The sequence below is a fragment of the Macrotis lagotis genome, chromosome 1 (assembly GCF_037893015.1).
Source record: "Macrotis lagotis isolate mMagLag1 chromosome 1, bilby.v1.9.chrom.fasta, whole genome shotgun sequence".
Lineage (NCBI taxonomy): Eukaryota > Metazoa > Chordata > Mammalia > Peramelemorphia > Peramelidae > Macrotis > Macrotis lagotis.
In genome coordinates, this window is record NC_133658.1 from 358,487,098 (window position 1) to 358,505,249 (window position 18,152).

Here is an 18,152-nt window from a genome sequence, read left to right on the forward strand (position 1 = left end):
TTCTCCACTTCAGATAAACTGTTACTCCCTGCCAGTCTAGGCTGACCTAGTCTAGGCCAGGCAGCTAGGGCTCTTCTACCTGGGTGGTTTATTCACACTGTTCCCTCTTGACCCTATTGAATGAATTCCTGCCTTTTTTTTTTTTTTAAAGATGATCTTAAAAGACACTGCACCAAAAAAACTTTCCTCAATCCCCGATGAGTAATCGCCTTCCCTTGCATACTCAACCCCCAATCTTTGGACATATCCTGAAACTCTGCTTTGCAACTGTGATTTGTTATTATGTAACACTGTACACTGAGGACCAAAAGTAGTGGTTTTAAGCTTTAATAACTTAAACCCGCACTGAGACATCAGGGACATCCTGTATTATGATCTGCATTGTGTCTGTTCCCTGCCCCATCCCAAATCAGTTGTTTAAGCTCCACGAAGGCAGGGACAATATCCTAGATGCCGTATACCAGTTCCTAGGATTGTGTCCAGTACACTGTACTAACAACTGATGCATTTATGTGGTGCTTTAAAGTTTACAGGCCACTTGGCACATTTGAGCCTTATAACCCTATGAAGCAGGTACTTCTGATACTATTAGTTATAGCCACTCTACAGATAAGGAAACTGAGGCCCAGAGGGAAGTTGAGTCACCAGTCCACAATCACAAAGCTATTAATGTCAGAAGTGTGATATGAAATCTAGTTCTCACTCCATTTTCACACCTGGCCATTGTATGTAGGACTAGAGACACCTAAGAGAAAAAGAACTTCCCTGTGTCTGGGTTGCCTGAGGGAGGATGAAGCTTCTGTATAAGGCTATCCTTAGCATCTCCCTCTGAAAGGTGCCTTCACCTGCTAGGGTTCTTCTCAGGTCAGCCTGGAGAGGGTGAGGAGCAGATCACTGATGACACTGAGCTTCTCCCATCCTTTCACAAACCAGCTTGGAGTCAGAAAAGGAATATAGCCTTTTATTGACTACGTAGAACAAACTAAATACATATTTAACAATTTTGGTTCCTTTATACAAGACATTAAATAAGTTATGCACGGAATTAAGTAACGACAATTTTTTTTTTTTTTTTTGCTATTCGGGTTAAATGGCAAAGAAGATAGAAAACAATCCACTGTCCTCTCCTCAGTCCTGTGGTTTTGTCCCAAATCACCCTCTTTAAAGACCACTACTGGGGGTTGTGAGTGCTCCCTTTTACATTCTCATGCATAATACGACATGGAATGACTTTTATTGCCTCCCCAGAAACTTGGAATGCCAGCATGTAGACAATCCCTGCTTTTGTTGGTGGCTCTAGGAAACAGGGAACCCTCTTTAACAACACCTTTTCCTGTTTCTCTTCTGCTGACTCACCCTTTCCACATTTCCCACAGCTGTGATAGGTTTACACCCAAAGAGAGACAGTCGGATGGACAGACACACACAAGCACACCTATTTGGTTTGAGAAATACATTGCAATGTAACAGGGCACATGGGGTGGATGTGGGTCTAGTAATGGCCTCCTGGACAAACTGGAATGCCATCTACAGGGAACATACTAGCACCTGGTCAACCTCCCTGACTCCTCCCACCTTATCAGTTTTATCATCTTTGGAAATGGGCATTAGGATAAAATCTTTGTTTTTATTGAATCAGAGCTAGAAGAGACCTTAGAGGTCATTCCTGACCTGGTGCGAGAATCCCTCCCAGTGTCCTTAAGGGATGGTCATCTAACTTAATTGAATACTACTAATGACTGAAAGCTCATGATCCAAAACAAGATAATTTGTTCCATTCTTGGACAATTGACCTCAAACATTCTTCCCTGTAACTTCTACATATCTCTCCTCTTTCAGGCTCTGGGGTCAAGCAGAAGTCCTCCAATTCCTCTTGCTCAGCTACAAGAAGGCAACAATCATATGCCACCTCTTACTCCCACCCAAAGACTTCTTTGTCCCCAGATCTTTTAATAGGACATGATTTCATATCCTCTCACACAGATTTGCTCAGTTCTTGAACTGACCTCGCCCTCACCATGGGCATGCACCTTTAGACATGGAGTCCAAGACTGTGGTAGCTTCTTTAACCAGTAACAACACACTGCTGGTTTATCCTAAAGCTTCTTGTTACTTCTAGAGCTGCTGCTTTAGACACCCTCAATTCTTTATGTAATAGATTTTCTGAATCTAAATATTCAAGATTTTTCTCTGGTTCTTGTTAAATTTCAACTGTTAGCCTATCTTTTAAAACCCATTGAAAATCTTTGTATTGGACTTTTCTCAATCCTCTACCTTAGTTAACCCTCCCTATCTATTGCAACTTATTGGAAATTTTTGTATTGGACAGTTCGATCTCCCACGTTAGCTACCCCTCCCAGCTTTTCTGGGTGCTTCATACTGGATAAACAAGGCATTACTAAAAATGTTGATAAGGACAGTGCCTTGTGGCCATCATTAGAGACCTTTTCCTTGCCACTTGACATTTACCATTTATTCTTGCTCCTTGGTCCAATTATTCAATTACTTCTAAGCTCTCTTAACTTTATTATTATTATTATCTAGCCCCCTGCTTCTCCATTGCGTCCACATGGATATTCTGTGATAGCTTGGCTAAAATCTAGACAAGGCCAAATATGCACCAAGAAGTACAAATGGCATCACTCTTCCTCACATAGGCAGGAAGAGGCACTTGCTACTGACCAAGCAGCCCTGGGGTTCATTACAAAATACAGAGATTGAGAGTGGAAGCAATCTCAGTTTCCCACACTTTCTCTTTTGCATTATTACCCTCTCCAAGTGTCCCTTGTTTTATCCAATATAACTTACCCTTTGAATATAGCAATTTCCTTCAGAAAATGAAGGGTTATTTTGTTTTCAAAGTGGCGAATCATTGCTGTGTATTCTTAAAGTGAGGCAAACATGATTCAAAGATGCTCCCAATAGTAAACATTTTTCTTTTCTCCTCTCTCATCAGTTCCTCTTTGAGGTTTAAGTATCACTGTGGAGATGTCAGTCCAGACTTGGGTCACTCTGCAATAGGAGTAAACCTTTGGAAGCTTCTTTGTCTTTTGGATAGGAGACCCTTCTGATCTACTAGATGCTTCCCATAGATCATGCTGGCTGACCAACCTGATCCTGTCTGGCAGATAGGCTGTGTATGGTGGGCCCTCTTAGGTTATTTATTAGTTTGCTCTTGTATTGAACCTGTAATGCTGGCCACACATTCCAAGGTGTAGTCCCATATGCAGGAGAGAAAACGGGTTGGTCTAAATTCCACCACAAGAGACAAGGTTCAAGGAGTGGCTTGTAGGACCAAGGAGTTTCTGTAGGGAGTTCAGTGCTCTCCCTCTGCCAATAGCAGCTAGACAGGCTAACTATTAACAATACGCTTCTCTCTGTTTTCTATGAGATTTTCCTCAAACCTCCCAGAGAAAATGTTACTTCTTGTATCAAGAGGGAAACTGTGGGAGGGAGAACCCTTCTTAGGGGCTAGTACCATTTTTTTCCTTTTTGTTTGTGTTATGCTAGGCCTTAGTACCTAAGGAGACAATTAGTAAATACTCACTGAATTGGACTGTTTGATAAAGCACCATGTAGCCTGTAGATAATTAACAAGATAGATGATGGATGTTTAAATATCTGAAAGCACAGAAGCTGGAGAAATCTTTCTGGACGTGGCACATGCTTCTTTTATAAAACAAAAACCAAAAACCAAAACAACACCACCAACAGAAACAAAAAACTCCCCGCCAAAACCCAACCAAAAAAACCCCAAACAAAGCCAAACCTTGGGCCTCACTTGACTGGCTGGGCAGGTCCCAAAGCTACCCAAATGCCAGGCTGCATTAATCCTAGTCTGGCTTGTGTCACATCCTGTGTGAGGCAACACCATACCTGGACTTACAGGCACATCAGGAAAAAGGGACCTGGACAAGAATGACCTGGGACACATAGTTAATATTCCAGTCCATGGAGCTATGGACATCGATATCTGCAGTTTCTAAACTTGATAATCATAATTTTGGCCAACATGCTTGGTTGGAGAGAGTGGGCTAACAAATTCAATTTCTTCCCCCTCTCTCTCTTGTGCTCACTCTTAAAAAAAAAGCCATTTCTATAGAAATATAAAGGAGATAATCTTCCATGCAGTGGATAAGATGTTCTCTGCATAGCCCAAAACAAATTAAATAACAATCAGGACACATCCTTGTCACGGTCCCAAACTATCTCAGCAGCCAATGAGCGGGAAGCTTCGGCCCAAACTGAGCGGGGATAACTAATAGTTCATTCATAGAAATCAAAACTAATTCATTTAAGGAAACTCAGCTCCCCCTCCTCCTCCTCCAAGTCTGAACTGACCCTACACTGGGCTCTGGGAACAGGTGACAGTGCAAGGGGTGGTGGCTTTTCTCCTTGTGGAAGATCCTGTCAGGTTTGGAATTTCTGGACTCCAGGCCTGACAATGTGGCTCAATGAGTTAAGTAGCTTTTGGGGTCACATTCTCCCGAGTTGCTCAAACTGGGCTCCTAGGTATCCACCAGGGAATAGGCATGAGGGGGAGAACAGCGTCCTCCAGACTGGCAACATGTAGCTTGTTTCCCTCACCAGATGTCTTTAAAGCAAATGCTGTTATGTTCACTGGTCAGGGATGTTGTCTGTACCAGAGCTTCTCCTTCAGCTACAGGCTGGGGTAGCTGGTCTCTGAGGCTCTTCCCAGAGATGAATTGTTGTTCTGTGACTGCTTCGATTCCACAGCATTTAGGAACAAGCGCTCTGGGGAGCTAGTGGGCCAGGAAAGTCAGAGAAGGGGCCTAAACCATCTAAAGTTTGGAACAAAGGTGCTCAGGAGCAAGGCAAAGAAAGGGGACCTGGAGCCAGGGGCTGCTTGTACTAGCAAAATGAAATGAAGAAAGTGATGCAATGGTCACCACCTCCATGCATGGCGGCTAGACTGCCTCGCGGGAGGAAAACATTTGAAGCCTTAGTAAAACCAAGTTTGGCCAACAAGACTTTGGAGAAGCCATCAGTCATTCCTGGAGAAGCTGATGGTTATCTTGTCCCTGGGGAACATGACAGGTAATGAAAGTGGCTGTCTCTGTCCCCTGCTGCCTGCCCTGATGAGATGGTGTGTGTCAATGGCTTGACAGATGCGTGTATCAACTGAAACCGCTGCCTTCTCGTGGTGCCACAAGGGACTGGTTATGGTGGTAAAGAAGTGACCACAAAGGAGCCGACGACCAGCCCCACCCTGCTCAGAGTCCGTTGGTGTCTATGGCCGTCACCGAGGCAGGGGTCGAGGATCGTGAGGTGGCCGCCGAGGTCTTGTCCAGGGCTGGGCTCAGCCCTCCATCGACAGCTTTGGTGACAGAGACTCGGCCACTGGGGGGGAGGAGTGTTTTGCTCTGACTGTGGGGCCCCTGGCCGCAGATGCGGTGGTGGCGCTCCCAGTCCTTGTGTTGGCAGAAGGAACCACAGTACCGAGCAATGTTGCAGCCACTGCAAGTCTCACTGGCTTTGCGTCCACAGTTCCAGCAGCTCTGAAAGACAATAAGCTTGATTCCATGAGTCAAGGTGGGCAGACTAAGGCAATACAGCCTTTCACAAAAATAAAAATGTGAAACTTGAAATCTTACTAAAAATGAATGTTGAAAACTATTTTAGTATGTAATTGGCAAAATAAATTTATTTAAAAAAAAACCTACAGAAGGTCAGATCTCATGCCAAGCACTGGAAAAGATATTTTTCTCTAGAGACACCCAGGCACAGCTGGGATGGGAACTCAGGATCTCCTGTTTCACAGACAGACACTGCTTCTGCACCCATGTGGATCCCAAGAGATGGCAGCCCCACATGGTCCCAGTGGGTATCAGCAACATGTGGAAAGGGGGTCAACACAACAATGCTTTCGTCAACTATAGAAGTAGAAGCCACAGGTCTTTAGTTTAGGGGAAAAAAGTCACTTTTAGTAATACTAATATTGAAAGTAGGTGTGAGAATAATGAGACAGCGCAAACTCTCCTTAGAGACCACTCTAATGAAGGGAGGGTCAAAAACATCATGGTAAGCAAGGTCATCTTGTGGGTAAAAAACTGGCCTTGGATTTAGGAGACTTGGCTGGGTTCCAGTCCTGCTTGTCACACACTACCCAACTGTGTGATCCTGGGCAAGTCATTTAATCTCCTGGTGGCCCAATAACCTTCCTAAGACTAAGATATACATAAAGCAATCAATCTTCAACCCTGGCAGATGGATTCCAGAACAGGAATTCTCCAACTGGTCTAAAGCCTGTGATCAGCCCAACAGAGAGATACAGGGTCTGTTTCCTTTCTAGCCTTGCGCTCAGGCCATGCCGTGCTCCACTGGATGCTTTCTAAGAGTGTTTCCTGTGACCATCACATATGTTTCAAGCTGAGCCTCAAAGCTAATGAAGCAGGTGAAGCTGTTCTCATGGTGCTGGGAATGAGGTGACTGAATCCCTACTCCAGCTCCCTGGCCACCCCCCCCACCTCCCCACTGAGAAGCCTGTCAACTGGTGAAAGTGCCAATGTGATGGACTAGGAAAACCCAAGGCCATGGGTCCAATATGGGGCTTGATCAGGATGATACTGCTGGAAGTTTGCTAAGGGAAGGAAGAAGCTACTTCCTAGCAGAGCTGGCAGGCTTGCGTGTGGGTATGTGAGCCCAGAAGCAGAAGGTGGCTCCCTAGGCAACAACTGAGGAGCAGATAGGGAGAATCTCAGATTATAGCAGCCACTCTCAATAGGGAAGGACTAGGGGCTACCAGATATTATGGCTGAGGTGATGCAGGGCTCTTGAAACTGGCTGGGCTTAACTATTGAGAGGCTGAGGGGGGCAAGGCTGCTTTGTGTTTCATCCTCTGGTCAATTTGTATCCTGAGGGGTCTCAGGTATAGGGCCAATAGATTCGGACCCCAAAGGAAAAGCTTTGGGCTGCTGGGGTAGGTATTCAAGTCAGCAGGACCAAGACCCTTTACAGAATCTCCATCCAATTATAGGAAGGTTTGAGAATGGGGCGCAGGTATGAAACATTGTAATTTAGCTTAAAATGCAATTTATTATTATTTTAATCATTAGAATCATCATTAGCAACATTATTAATAGTAATATAGTTAGCAGTTAAATATTAAGGTTTGCAAAATGTTTTACGTGTGTTATCTCATTTGATCTGTACAACAACTCAATGAAAAGGTACTATTATATTATTATTATTCCCATTTTACAGGTGAGGAAACTGAAGCTCAGAGAGGCTAAGTGAGTTGCCTAGTATCACACCCTTAGTAAATACTTGAGGAAGGATTTGAATTCAAGTGTGTCTAACTCCAAATGCTAAAGCATTTTATCAACAATGCCAACTAATTTCAATTTGTCTTTTTTTTTAAATTTAAAAACCACCACTTTCTGCATTATAAACATTTAAGAATATGGATTTTATAGTCAGACAGAACTTTAGGAATTATCTTATTCCTATATCCTTTGCATATGAGAAAGCTGAGGCCTGGTGATTTGAAGTGTAACTCTAAAATTGTACATCAAATAAAGTGGAAGAGCTGTGATTGGAATTGGACTAAAAATTCAGTGTACTTTCCACTACTCACTAAAAAAACCATAACAAAACTATCTCAGTCTAGAGTAGTTTCCTATGCACATGAGGAAAGGCTACCCAGGTGCTGGAGGGACTGCTTCCCTGTCTTGGCAAGCAAATCTATTCCCTTTATCTACCTTTATCTATTTTACCTCACTCCCCATGGCTGACAAGATGTGGGTGTTGATAGAAAAGACCCTGAAAAATGGAAAGCAGTCCAGGAGGCCCTCTCTGGGGGTCAGGGTGAAGGGAGAGGAGTCTTGGAACAGCTGACTTCCATGCTGGTAGAAGTTGAATCTCGCTCCAGGGCACATGGAGTATATATCCTGATTATAAGTGGACTATCCCTACTGAGAATGGGTAGGTGCATCTAGGTGCCTGAGTGGCTACTATGGGGTTCTGTATTGGTATTGGGAGGTCTTGGCTTCCCTTGGGAATGGATCTCTCATATTACTTCAGCATCAGACCCAATACCTCTGCTGGAAAACTCCCCACCATTATACAGAATATCCAGTCACTTTCAATCATTATCCCAGCTGAGTTCAACAGACTTCTCTCTTTGCACTACCATCAGGACAGTCCAGTCTTGTAGGAACCTGGTGAATGGCTGAAGTCTATTCTGTCCAGACCAGCTCTGCTTGGTACCTGCCCTTTTTAGGAATATAATGTTCCTCTAGGAATTTTTATGACTTGTCTTTTCCTATTAGAGGTGAGCACATTGAGAGCTGAGACTATCTTACTTTTTCCATTTCTATCTCCCAGCACTTGGCCATGTTTAATATCCACTCCCCCAATTCATTCATAGATAGCGGCATACCTAATTCATCTTCTGAACAGTGTTTGGCAGTGGTTGTAATAAAATAAAATAAAAAAAGAAATAAAAAATAAAAGAAAACTTTTTTTTTTCATTCATTTACTTAAAATGACATACCTTGTTCCATTTCCTGTTTAAATAATACACTCTGCTGGCATATTTTCTAAATTTGAAAGTGCTCTAGGAATGTGAGTTGTGCCAAGCACCATCATCTTTGCATGCCTTATTGCTATTCATGGAACAGCTGCTCAGTGAGTACTAGGAGGAATGAACTGAACATTGACCCAGTGATACCCTTGTCCATTGGATATACACATACCCCAAGGAGAGTTAAGACAGAAACATCTCCTATATACTCAAATATCCAAAGCACAAAGAACTATTAACAAAACAGATCAAACTGAATCTCGCAGATTTTGTCTGCTGATATGAAGATGGAGAGGGATTCTTTTGCAGGGACTTTACTGAGATGCGAAGGTATCAGAGACCTCCTTAATTGAAGAATCTCCCTGCATCAAAATAGGTTAGTAACTTCTTAGCAGCTACAGTCTGGAAGAGATCTCCAGAGCAGTAATATGTTAAGTGACTAGCCCAAGGGCACTAAGTCAGTGTGAGGACAATTCTCTGCTCACTATACCATACTGCTGCTATGAACCATTCCTTATTTGCTTATAGCTTGTCTTCTCTAACTGGATGTTAATACACCTGTAGTTTACCTTCTTCCTATGCTGCCAAGGAGAAATATTTTAATGTTGTTGGTTCCTTTGAATATCACAAATTTAAGCCAAAATTTCATTTCTCTAATTTTTTTCTGTTAAAATGCTGGGTGAGAAAAAAAGATGTGGCATTAACATCCATACCCAGACCGAAACAGGTGGCATCTCATCTCTTTCCTGCTAACGCAGAAAGTTCTTACCTCAGTGGACTCTTCTTGCTCATTTATAACCAGGAATGCATCTTCAGTAGCCTGGCGCTTGGCATCTGCAATGGTCTGCTCCATGCGGGCTCTCTCTGATGCGATCATCTCAAAGGCCTTCTGCTCAGCTTCTGCCACAGCCTTCTGCACTTCTGACATGGCCTGCCGCTTCACCTCATTCACGGCTTCTTCTAGGGGAACACGACAGGATCATTAACTGGCCAGAGAACCCTTTGATTTGGCTGCCCACCCCATTGTTTGTCAAGATGGCACATAGGTAAAGAAGCTCAGAATCTCGTTGTTTTAAACTATGACAGGCAGTAGTTTAATAACATATGCCACTCCTGCGTTTATATCCAATATGAAGGCATGTCACCCTAGGATGTCACAGGATGGAATATTTTCAAAGTGCTCTATATAGTGGATGCTCAATAAATACTTCATGGCATTTACAGGAAAACAGGAAACTTATACTTAATATAGGGGGAAAAAAGCTAGAAAACCTCCCAGGTCCCTGGACCATGTTGGTCCCCAGCTGTGTGCTGAAAAGGATTGGCAAGACCTCTGAGATAGTGTCCTCTGCCTAGAGGGCCTAGGTCTCTTTCTTTAGGCTTGCTGGCTCACTGAGTTCTTTCTCTGAATTAAGAAGAACTATGAGTTTTGTTGCAAAGTCTATTGTCTGGTGCTCATGTGGAACGAAGGTAAGAGGGTAAACTGTTCCTCTATCTGCCCCACTGTTCAAGGCTACAATCAGATCCTTTCTTCTCTAGCTTTTCCAGCCCATTCCTCTTGGGTTTTTCCTTCTCTAGTTTTATCTTACTCAGCACCACTTTAAATGTGTTAAGAGTGTAAGTTCTCTGAGTAGACATGGAACAAGACCTGGCAAAAGAGAGGCAGAAAATTCATATGCACAAATATTATATAAATTTCACGTACATACTTAATGATGTCCAACTCAAACAGAAATGAGTCATACATAAGGATTCTTGCCATACATACTGATTTAGAGAACTACATTTTTACACTATATTCTATTATATTTTTTATTTATTTTCTTAAGTGTTTCTCAATTACATTGCTAGGGAATGTCTCAGGTATAGTTTTTTTTGCAAGGCAAAGGGGTTAAGTGGCTCGCCCAAGACTTCAGGGCCAGTGCTCTATCCACTGCACCACCTAACTGCCCCAGGTATATAGTTTTGACATCTCTGCTTCACTCAAACCAGTACTTCCTCTGGCCCAGACACTGGAGAACTGACAGTAATACATAAATACAAATATGAACAAGGCCTGTAGAGGGGGCCATCCTCCACAGTGGCCAACTCTAAACATAGTACATACATCCTGGCTTAAATGTGTCCTTTAATCATACACTGCTCACCGGGTATTCCCTAACAGAGGGGAACTCATGCTTTATACAACCCTCCAATGTCCCCACAGAACCCACAAAAAGTCATTTCTGGAGCCCCAGGAACACACATCACTCTCCTGGATCCTTTGGATTTAGCTGTGGTTTGTGTCCCTTAAGATGAGGAAGACAAATGTGCTGCAGAGATAATCAGATATAGAGCTATATTCAAGAATAAGCTATTCATGCAAATGCAAGGGTGGGAAGCCCAGGGTTTAGCAAAGTGCTTGATCTGTAATAAGTGCTGAATAAATATTGATTATTGATTGATAGTATGTGTTGAGAGATACTTTTAAAAAAAGCATACTTTCAGATCAGATGTGACCTAACTGATCAAAGGGATGGTAAAGAAGGTCAAATGCTTTCTTCCAAGCAGAATCACTCCGGTTGCAGGGAATTTATAAAAACCACAGGCGTGCGTGTGTGCGCGCGCGCACGCGCGCGCACACACACACACACACACACACACACACACACACACTCTCTCTCTTACCAGCTTTTTTCCAGATCTCTTCAGTGACATAGCCCGTTCCCGACCTACTGGTGAACTCACGCTGGGAATCTGTAGTGGGGTGGGGGTGGGGGAGAAGAAATTGGTGTCAGAGGAGACTCCAGCCCCATGCATTGAGATTCAGTCTTTCTGCTATATGGACTATGTCTGAAAGGGGGGGGGGAAGAAAAGAGGAAGAAGACAGGAGGGGAAGAGGAAAGAAAGAAAAAGAAAGGGGAGGAAGAAAAGGGGGAGAAGAAGAGAAAAAAGCAAAGGGAAAAGAGAAAGAAAAAGGAGGAGAGAAGGGAGGGGAGACAAGAGAAACTCCAAACACCTAGAGATTGAGGTAAACATCTTAACAAATAGGTTAATACTATAAATCTAAATTAAAAAAGTTTTGTAAATGGATGGATGAATGAATGGGCTAAGTGACAAGAAAAAAAAACTGGGAACCTAGAAGTTCAAATCAAATTCTGATTATTTCCTAGCTATTTGACCACAGGCAGGTCTCATATGGCATCTTATAGCTCTCCTGGAGAAGTAATATCAAGTCCACCAGAAGCTTTTCTAAGCAACTGCAGTAGAACTTGCTCCAGTGGTTGTAATAAACCTGTAAATAAGGCTGATGTGGAGGTCTGGTCATTTCAAGTATGGTTAAAGTTGGGTTATAATATATATGAGTTTAAACAAGCCAGGAGGGAATAGCTGTGCCATTCATGGTGTAGGCAACTTAAGTGTTGGGCGAATCAAGTTGAATTGGCTCATTTTTTAAAATAATTAATCTATAAGGCTTTGTGTTTCAGAGATATGACCAAAGTTGGCCAAAACAAGGACAAATTAAGAGATTATTTCCCAGAATTCTGTATAGTTTTGGTTTGCCATTAGTGTCAGATAAGGGACTAGAAACTGAGTGTTAACTGAACACCATTAGGTATTTCCTTAAGGAGCAGGAGGGATACTGTTCTGAAAGTTTTGGGATCAGAGGTTCTAGGTTCAATTCTATTTCTGGTGATTATTGTGTGACCTTCAGGGCAAGTCCCTTGAACTCTCTGAATTTGTTTTCCTCTTTGCAAACATGGCCTGAGGTCCCTTCCAGTTCTAGATGTAGATCTTGAGATGGAGTCAAAAGATCAGAAGGCTTTGAGGAAGAGAGGAAAAGCCCCTAGTATAGGGAAACATAGAGGGAGCATTTAGAAAAAGGAACCAGAAGAGATAGAGAAGAAGCATGGTGCCATGATGATGAAAACAAGCAATGAAGAGACATAGGACTTCATGGTTTGGGATGAGGGAAAGGAGCTCTCATTCCCACTCTGAATCCACAGTATCCTGGGAGGTCATTCTCTTCTCTATTCCTTACTCATGACATTCCATTTACCATAGCTACTAAACATCTGTGCATTGTCGTCCTCCACACCAGGAGTACACTCCCTTCCTCATTCTCACCTTAGAGAATGTTTCTCCTCCTTGCAAGATGCAACTCAAATACCATTGTCTGTAGGAATCCTTTCCTAATATCCCCATCTATATTTACTTAAATGTGTCTATAATGTCTCCCCCATTTGAACATAAGCTCCTTGAGGATAGGCACTTTCACATTTTTTTGTCTTCCTAACACAGTCCATCAATCATATTTATTATTGATAACACTGAGACAAAATTTTCAAAGCTCTGGCAGAGGAAGAAAAGTAGCAGCTAGTCTTTTTTTTTTTTTTAGGTTTTTGCAAGGCAAATGGGGTTAAGTGGCTTGCTCAAGGCCACACAGCCAGGCAATTACTAAGTGTCTGAGACCGGACTTGAACCCAGGTACTCCTGACTCCAAGACCGGTGCTCTGTCCACTATGCCACCCAGCTGCCCCTAGTCTTTTAGTTATTTTAAGAGAGCCCCTAAATCAGATGCTTAGGATTAATTTCCCCTAACCCTCTCTTCCTTCTGCAGGTCTGTGAACTTGCCAGAAAGGAATTCAGAACCTAATCAGTTCAAGATACTTCCCAAATCTGAGGTTCAGAGTCAGTCTTCACAACTGGAAACAGATATTGAAAGGTACTATAGAAAATGGTAAAGGTCCAAGGATTAAAGGGAAGGACACTGTAGGTACTGAGATCTTTTATATTTCTCTTTGCTGTCATTCTTTTTTTTTGTTTGTTTGTTTAGGTTTTTGCTGGGTAATGGGGTTAAGTGACTTGCCCAAGGCCACACAGCTAGGTAATTATTAAATTCCTGAGGCCACATTTGAACTCAGGTACTCCTGACTCCAGGGCCGGTGCTCTATCCACTGAGCCACCTAGCCACCCTGCTGTCATTCTTAAAGCAATGATCTGATTCTTGAGTCTTCATTCAGAAAGTCAGATTCTAGGTAATAACTGAACCGAAATTATTTCCTCTAGCAGAACTATTAAAGTTGTCAGTCAGTCTGTTCTATAAGGTTTGGTTCTTAAGACTTAACTTCTAGATACCCATAAATAAAGGTACAGGTCATCTCCAACTTATAAATACAGTATGTTTTCCAAGTTTGTGTAATAGACCCTCTCTTTTGTGATGTCAAGGTAGGTAGATGGGCTCCAAATAAATAATTTCCCTGATTGAGAAAAATGTTATAAAAATGATGCATAGGAAATCTGATCTGGTTTTCCTTTGAAGCCCATTTAAGCCTGAAAGTAGTCGACCAATACAACTAATCGGACCAATCTTGAATTGTCATTTCTGGGTAGGGGCTATATAATTAGGAAAAAAAATATAAGGTAGGAGAAAAAGAAAAAGAGGGAGAAGGAAGGAGAAACAAGATAGAACTGAGAGAAGGAGAATAAGGGGGGGAAGAGGAAATTGCAGACAAGAAAGTCTTCCTTTGCTCTCCCATCATCTTTCTGGACATAGCTGCCCCAAGCAAATGTCTAGAGTTCAGATTTGTCTTTGTCATCCTCCCACCTGTTTCTGTATCCCAGGTAACCAACGATTAGATTTTCCAAGCACTGCTTTCCACCCTCACTCCCAAGTGCTCCATTTTCCAAAATTATCTAATTTACCATTTTCATACTATTTGAATTTCCATGGTTTTACTTTAACTAATCTCAGCTAGGAAACAGAAAGAAAGGCAGCTAATTAAGGGGTGTGTTTGTGTGTGTGTGTGTACATCTTGATATTATTCAATATAAAATTATGATGGTAGTAGCGTAAATTGAGTAAAGTCCCTGACTGAGGATGAGAATGACTTTCATCCTACCACTGATCTCCTTTATTAATCCTCACAAGGACTTCTCATCTAAAGATTATCTGTCTCCAGTCTCATTCTTATCTACTAAATAATTCACCCCAAGTCACAAAGCAATCAGTGGCAAAGTTCATTGAAACAAATGCCTCCTGACTTTCTCTTAGTCAAGAACCTGTGATCTGGACCCTTGAGTCCAAATGCACCCACAACCACGTATCTGCTGCTCCCTGTGAATGACAGAAAGATGGACATGGCCACCACATCAGCCAGGAGTTAGCTTCATACAAAACCTTGGCTAGCAGCCATCCGAAAAGAATGGAAAAATTTTACAATAAGAAAGAAAATAAACATATTAGAAAACAAACTATGGGAAACTCTTAAGGGAAAACATTAAAAAAAATTTTTAGGAGTTGGAGAGGGAAGTAAGATTAGGGGAAAACTGTAAAACTCAAAATAAATAAAATCTTTAAAATTAAAAGAAAAAAGGAAAAAAAAATTATCCATCCTAGGAGGAGGGCATAAATACACTATGGGTATAAAAATGGGTAAACATGATGTATAGGTCACCAAAAGACAGGATGTAAAATATTGGACTTGGAGTCAGAAGATTTAGGCTTAAATACTAGATCATATTTATAATCTGTGACCCTGAATAAGTCGCTTAAGTCCTCTGTGCTTCCATTTGCTCATTTATAAGTGAGAGAATTGGACTTGATGGGTTTAAGATCCCTTTCATTTCTATCAAATCTCATAACAAAACCCTCGAGATAAAGATGCCTCTAAAGCTATTGGGTGGCTAGATGGCACCACAGAGCACAGAGTACCAGGCATGCCCAGTTCAAATCTGGCTTCAGACACTTATTAGCTGTGTGACTCTGAGCAAGTCAGTTAACCCTATTTGCTCAGTTTCTTTATCTATAAATGATCTGGAAAGGGAAGTGGCAGATCACTCCAGTTTCTTTGTCAAGAAAACCCCTAATGGGGTCACAAAAGGGTGAACACAATTCAAACAAAGCTATTTTAATTTCTATCTGTTACAAAAAAATTAGATTTCTCATCACAAGCTGATGGAAGAATTGCAACTTGGTTAAGATTCATGCCCAAGCACTGCCCACGTCCCATTCACAATTACACCTTCCAGTAATTGCTGGTAGGGGATTGATTAGGAGCTGATTCTTCTGCCTCTGTTCTCATGAAAAGTTCCAATTCACAACTAGGCAAGTTTATTTCCTACACTGACACACTGTTCTCTAAGGACATTTTGAAGCATGTCCCTGGTCTGAGAACCAGAAAAGAGAGAAATATTTTACAAATCATTTACCCAACTACTTTTCCATGATTAGTTTCCTTTCCATGCAAAAATAAAAGAGGAAAAACCAACAAGAATAGGAAAAATAAAACAAATGAAAAAACTTAACAAAAGAACCTTCTTAGTCTTGGTAAGATGTCTATGTATATGTGCCCAGTTACTTTTCTTACCATTGCTGAGTGAGTCTGAGCTTCCTGGACTGTGCTGCCTAGAGATGAGCTCACTTCCAGCTTTCCTGGTCTCTGTGCTCTCGCTGTATCGTCTCTTCCAAAAGTTGAGTTCTTCCCGATCAGTTTCCTGGCAGCGCCGCAGGACGGCCATGGAACGTCGGGTTTTCTCTACCATCTCCATGATGCAATTTAGAGCCTGGGAATAAGAGGATACAGGATCAACTGGAAATAATCAGCAGAAAGAAGGAAGGAAGGAACTAGAATTTAGGAAGACTGGGAAAGGATTCCTGATGAAGGTAGAATTTTAGTTGAGATGTGCAGGATGCCTGGGAAGCTAAAAGATGGAGGCAAGGATGTAGAACATTCAAGGCACTGAGGGCCTCTTGTTCTGCTACCTGTCTCAATCTACCCCTAAGTACATTGTGGCTGGATACTGCGGAGAAAATTGCTTTACTTCATGCTAAAATGGAAATGACTTCTAGGTTTCCCTTTCTTCTGAACCTGTCTTATCTTCAATCTCCCCTTTCTGTAGTTCTCTCCTTTTATCTGGCTACTTTGTCTTCTGAAGTCAGATAAGGGCAATGTGCCCATTCGGCCCACTGAATTAACTCCCAACTCCATTTTCTTACTTGTAGTGTACCCATGTAGCTAATTAACCTGGGGTGACACTAAAACAGAAAAAGAGAGGGGTTCAGAAACTCTGTGTCACCAAATAGAGCCACTAAGTTATCAGGAAATCATCCTGCCAGCACTAAAGACAAATGTCTTTGCCCAGTATTCTTACGTGATCTAGGTGTTTCCACTCATCAGCCCATTCTCTCTCTGTCAAACGGTGGTCCACCAACTCCTCCTGGTACCCTCCATTTAAGCCTGTGCAAAATTAGAAAGCACATTTTCTATGATTAGGAGGGAGGTAATGGGAAAGGCTTTCAGGTTTAAGTCAAGTTGAGTTAACAGCTGCTGGGAACTGAGGATGCTATTGAAGGAGGGGTGGTTGGATGACTAAGGTTTGTGGGTCATACAACTGCCTGAAGATGCCAATTATTGCCCTAAGATCTTAGGATACACCTTCATCTGTAGCATGATAGGAAAAAATAAGCCTTGAAAATATAGGGAAGAGGGCGGCTAGGTGGCACAGTGGATAAAGCACTGGCCCTGGAGTCAGGAGTACCTGGGTTCAAATCCAGTCTCAGACACTTAATAATTACCTAGCTTTGTGGCCTTAGGCAAGACACTTAACCTTATTTGCCTTGCAAAAACCTAAAAAAAAAAAATATAGGGAAGAGAATGGAATCTGTGTGGGGAAAAATCAGAGGGAAATAACAGTAAGCTGAAATAATTTTGACAAATATAAGGAAGCTTTTTGGAGAAGCAGAATATGCTTACAAGAATTAGGTGTGTTAAGTCAGGGGTCACTGACTTCATTGGTGCTTGGGGATTTGGTATGGACATGGTGGGGGAAGAGATGAGTAGGGTTGTGCAATTGTCTGTTTTAGTTCCCTGCCCTGGCACAGTGATACCAGCGATACCATGATGAAAAGCCCAGTACAAATCTATATTTGCAACCAGGTGGTGTGGTGGATATAGTTCTGAACTTGCAGTCAGGAAAATCTGAGTTAAAAACCTTCCTTAGACATTTATTAGTTGTGTGATCTTGGGCAAGTCACTTAGCCTGTTTGTCTCAGTTTCCTCATCTGTAAAATGAGGGTAAAAATAGTTCCTACTTCACAAGGCTGTTATGAAGATGAAATAAGATAATATATCTGAAGTTATATATAAATGCAAACTATTATAATTATAAACAGGAATTTATTACAACAATGAAATGACAGGTTGGAGAAGGAGAGGGGAAATTTGAAAGACAAATTTCTTAGTTTCCTCTGAAATCACAAGATAGTGGAAGTGTTTGGGGGGGGGAGTTAAAGGGGTGGGGGGGAGAAGAAAGGAGAGGGAACCGCAGGGGAAAGAAGAGAAGACAATTTAGAGCAGAAAGCATGAGGGAAAGCAATATGACTGGGAAGGCTGGGTCCCTAATGACTCTGCATCCTACCTATATACCTTTGCCTTATATATAGCTAAAATCAGTCTCATCTATTTCCCCTCTGTATGTTTACAAATCAGAAGAGAACAGGCAGATTTTATTAACTATCAAATTTCATATACATTTTAAAAGCATTATGGATAGAAGTTCACCATTTCATATTCAATCCTTTTTTCCTCTTCTTTTGTTTACTGAAATGAGCATGTTTATCAATGGC

General features: G+C 41.9%; 1 protein-coding gene across 11 annotated transcripts in view; it reads right to left on the minus strand.

Moving 5' to 3' along the window:
• Positions 1–943: 943 nt before the first annotated feature.
• Positions 944–18,152, minus strand: part of CBFA2T2 (CBFA2/RUNX1 partner transcriptional co-repressor 2) — a 166,439-nt gene continuing 149,230 nt past the window's right edge. For 10 of the 11 annotated variants that reach the window (XM_074212158.1, XM_074212160.1, XM_074212161.1 and 7 more), the window contains 5 exons: positions 16,679–16,764; positions 15,895–16,090; positions 11,213–11,281; positions 9,315–9,505; positions 944–5,519 (listed from right to left, as the gene is read on the minus strand). In XM_074212158.1, coding sequence (XP_074068259.1) covers positions 5,235–5,519; positions 9,315–9,505; positions 11,213–11,281; positions 15,895–16,090; positions 16,679–16,764 — 827 coding nt within the window. In that variant the 3' untranslated portion in view covers positions 944–5,234. The remainder of the gene's footprint in view (positions 5,520–9,314; positions 9,506–11,212; positions 11,282–15,894; positions 16,091–16,678; positions 16,765–18,152) is intronic. The other variant, XM_074212157.1, reaches the window with a different exon arrangement.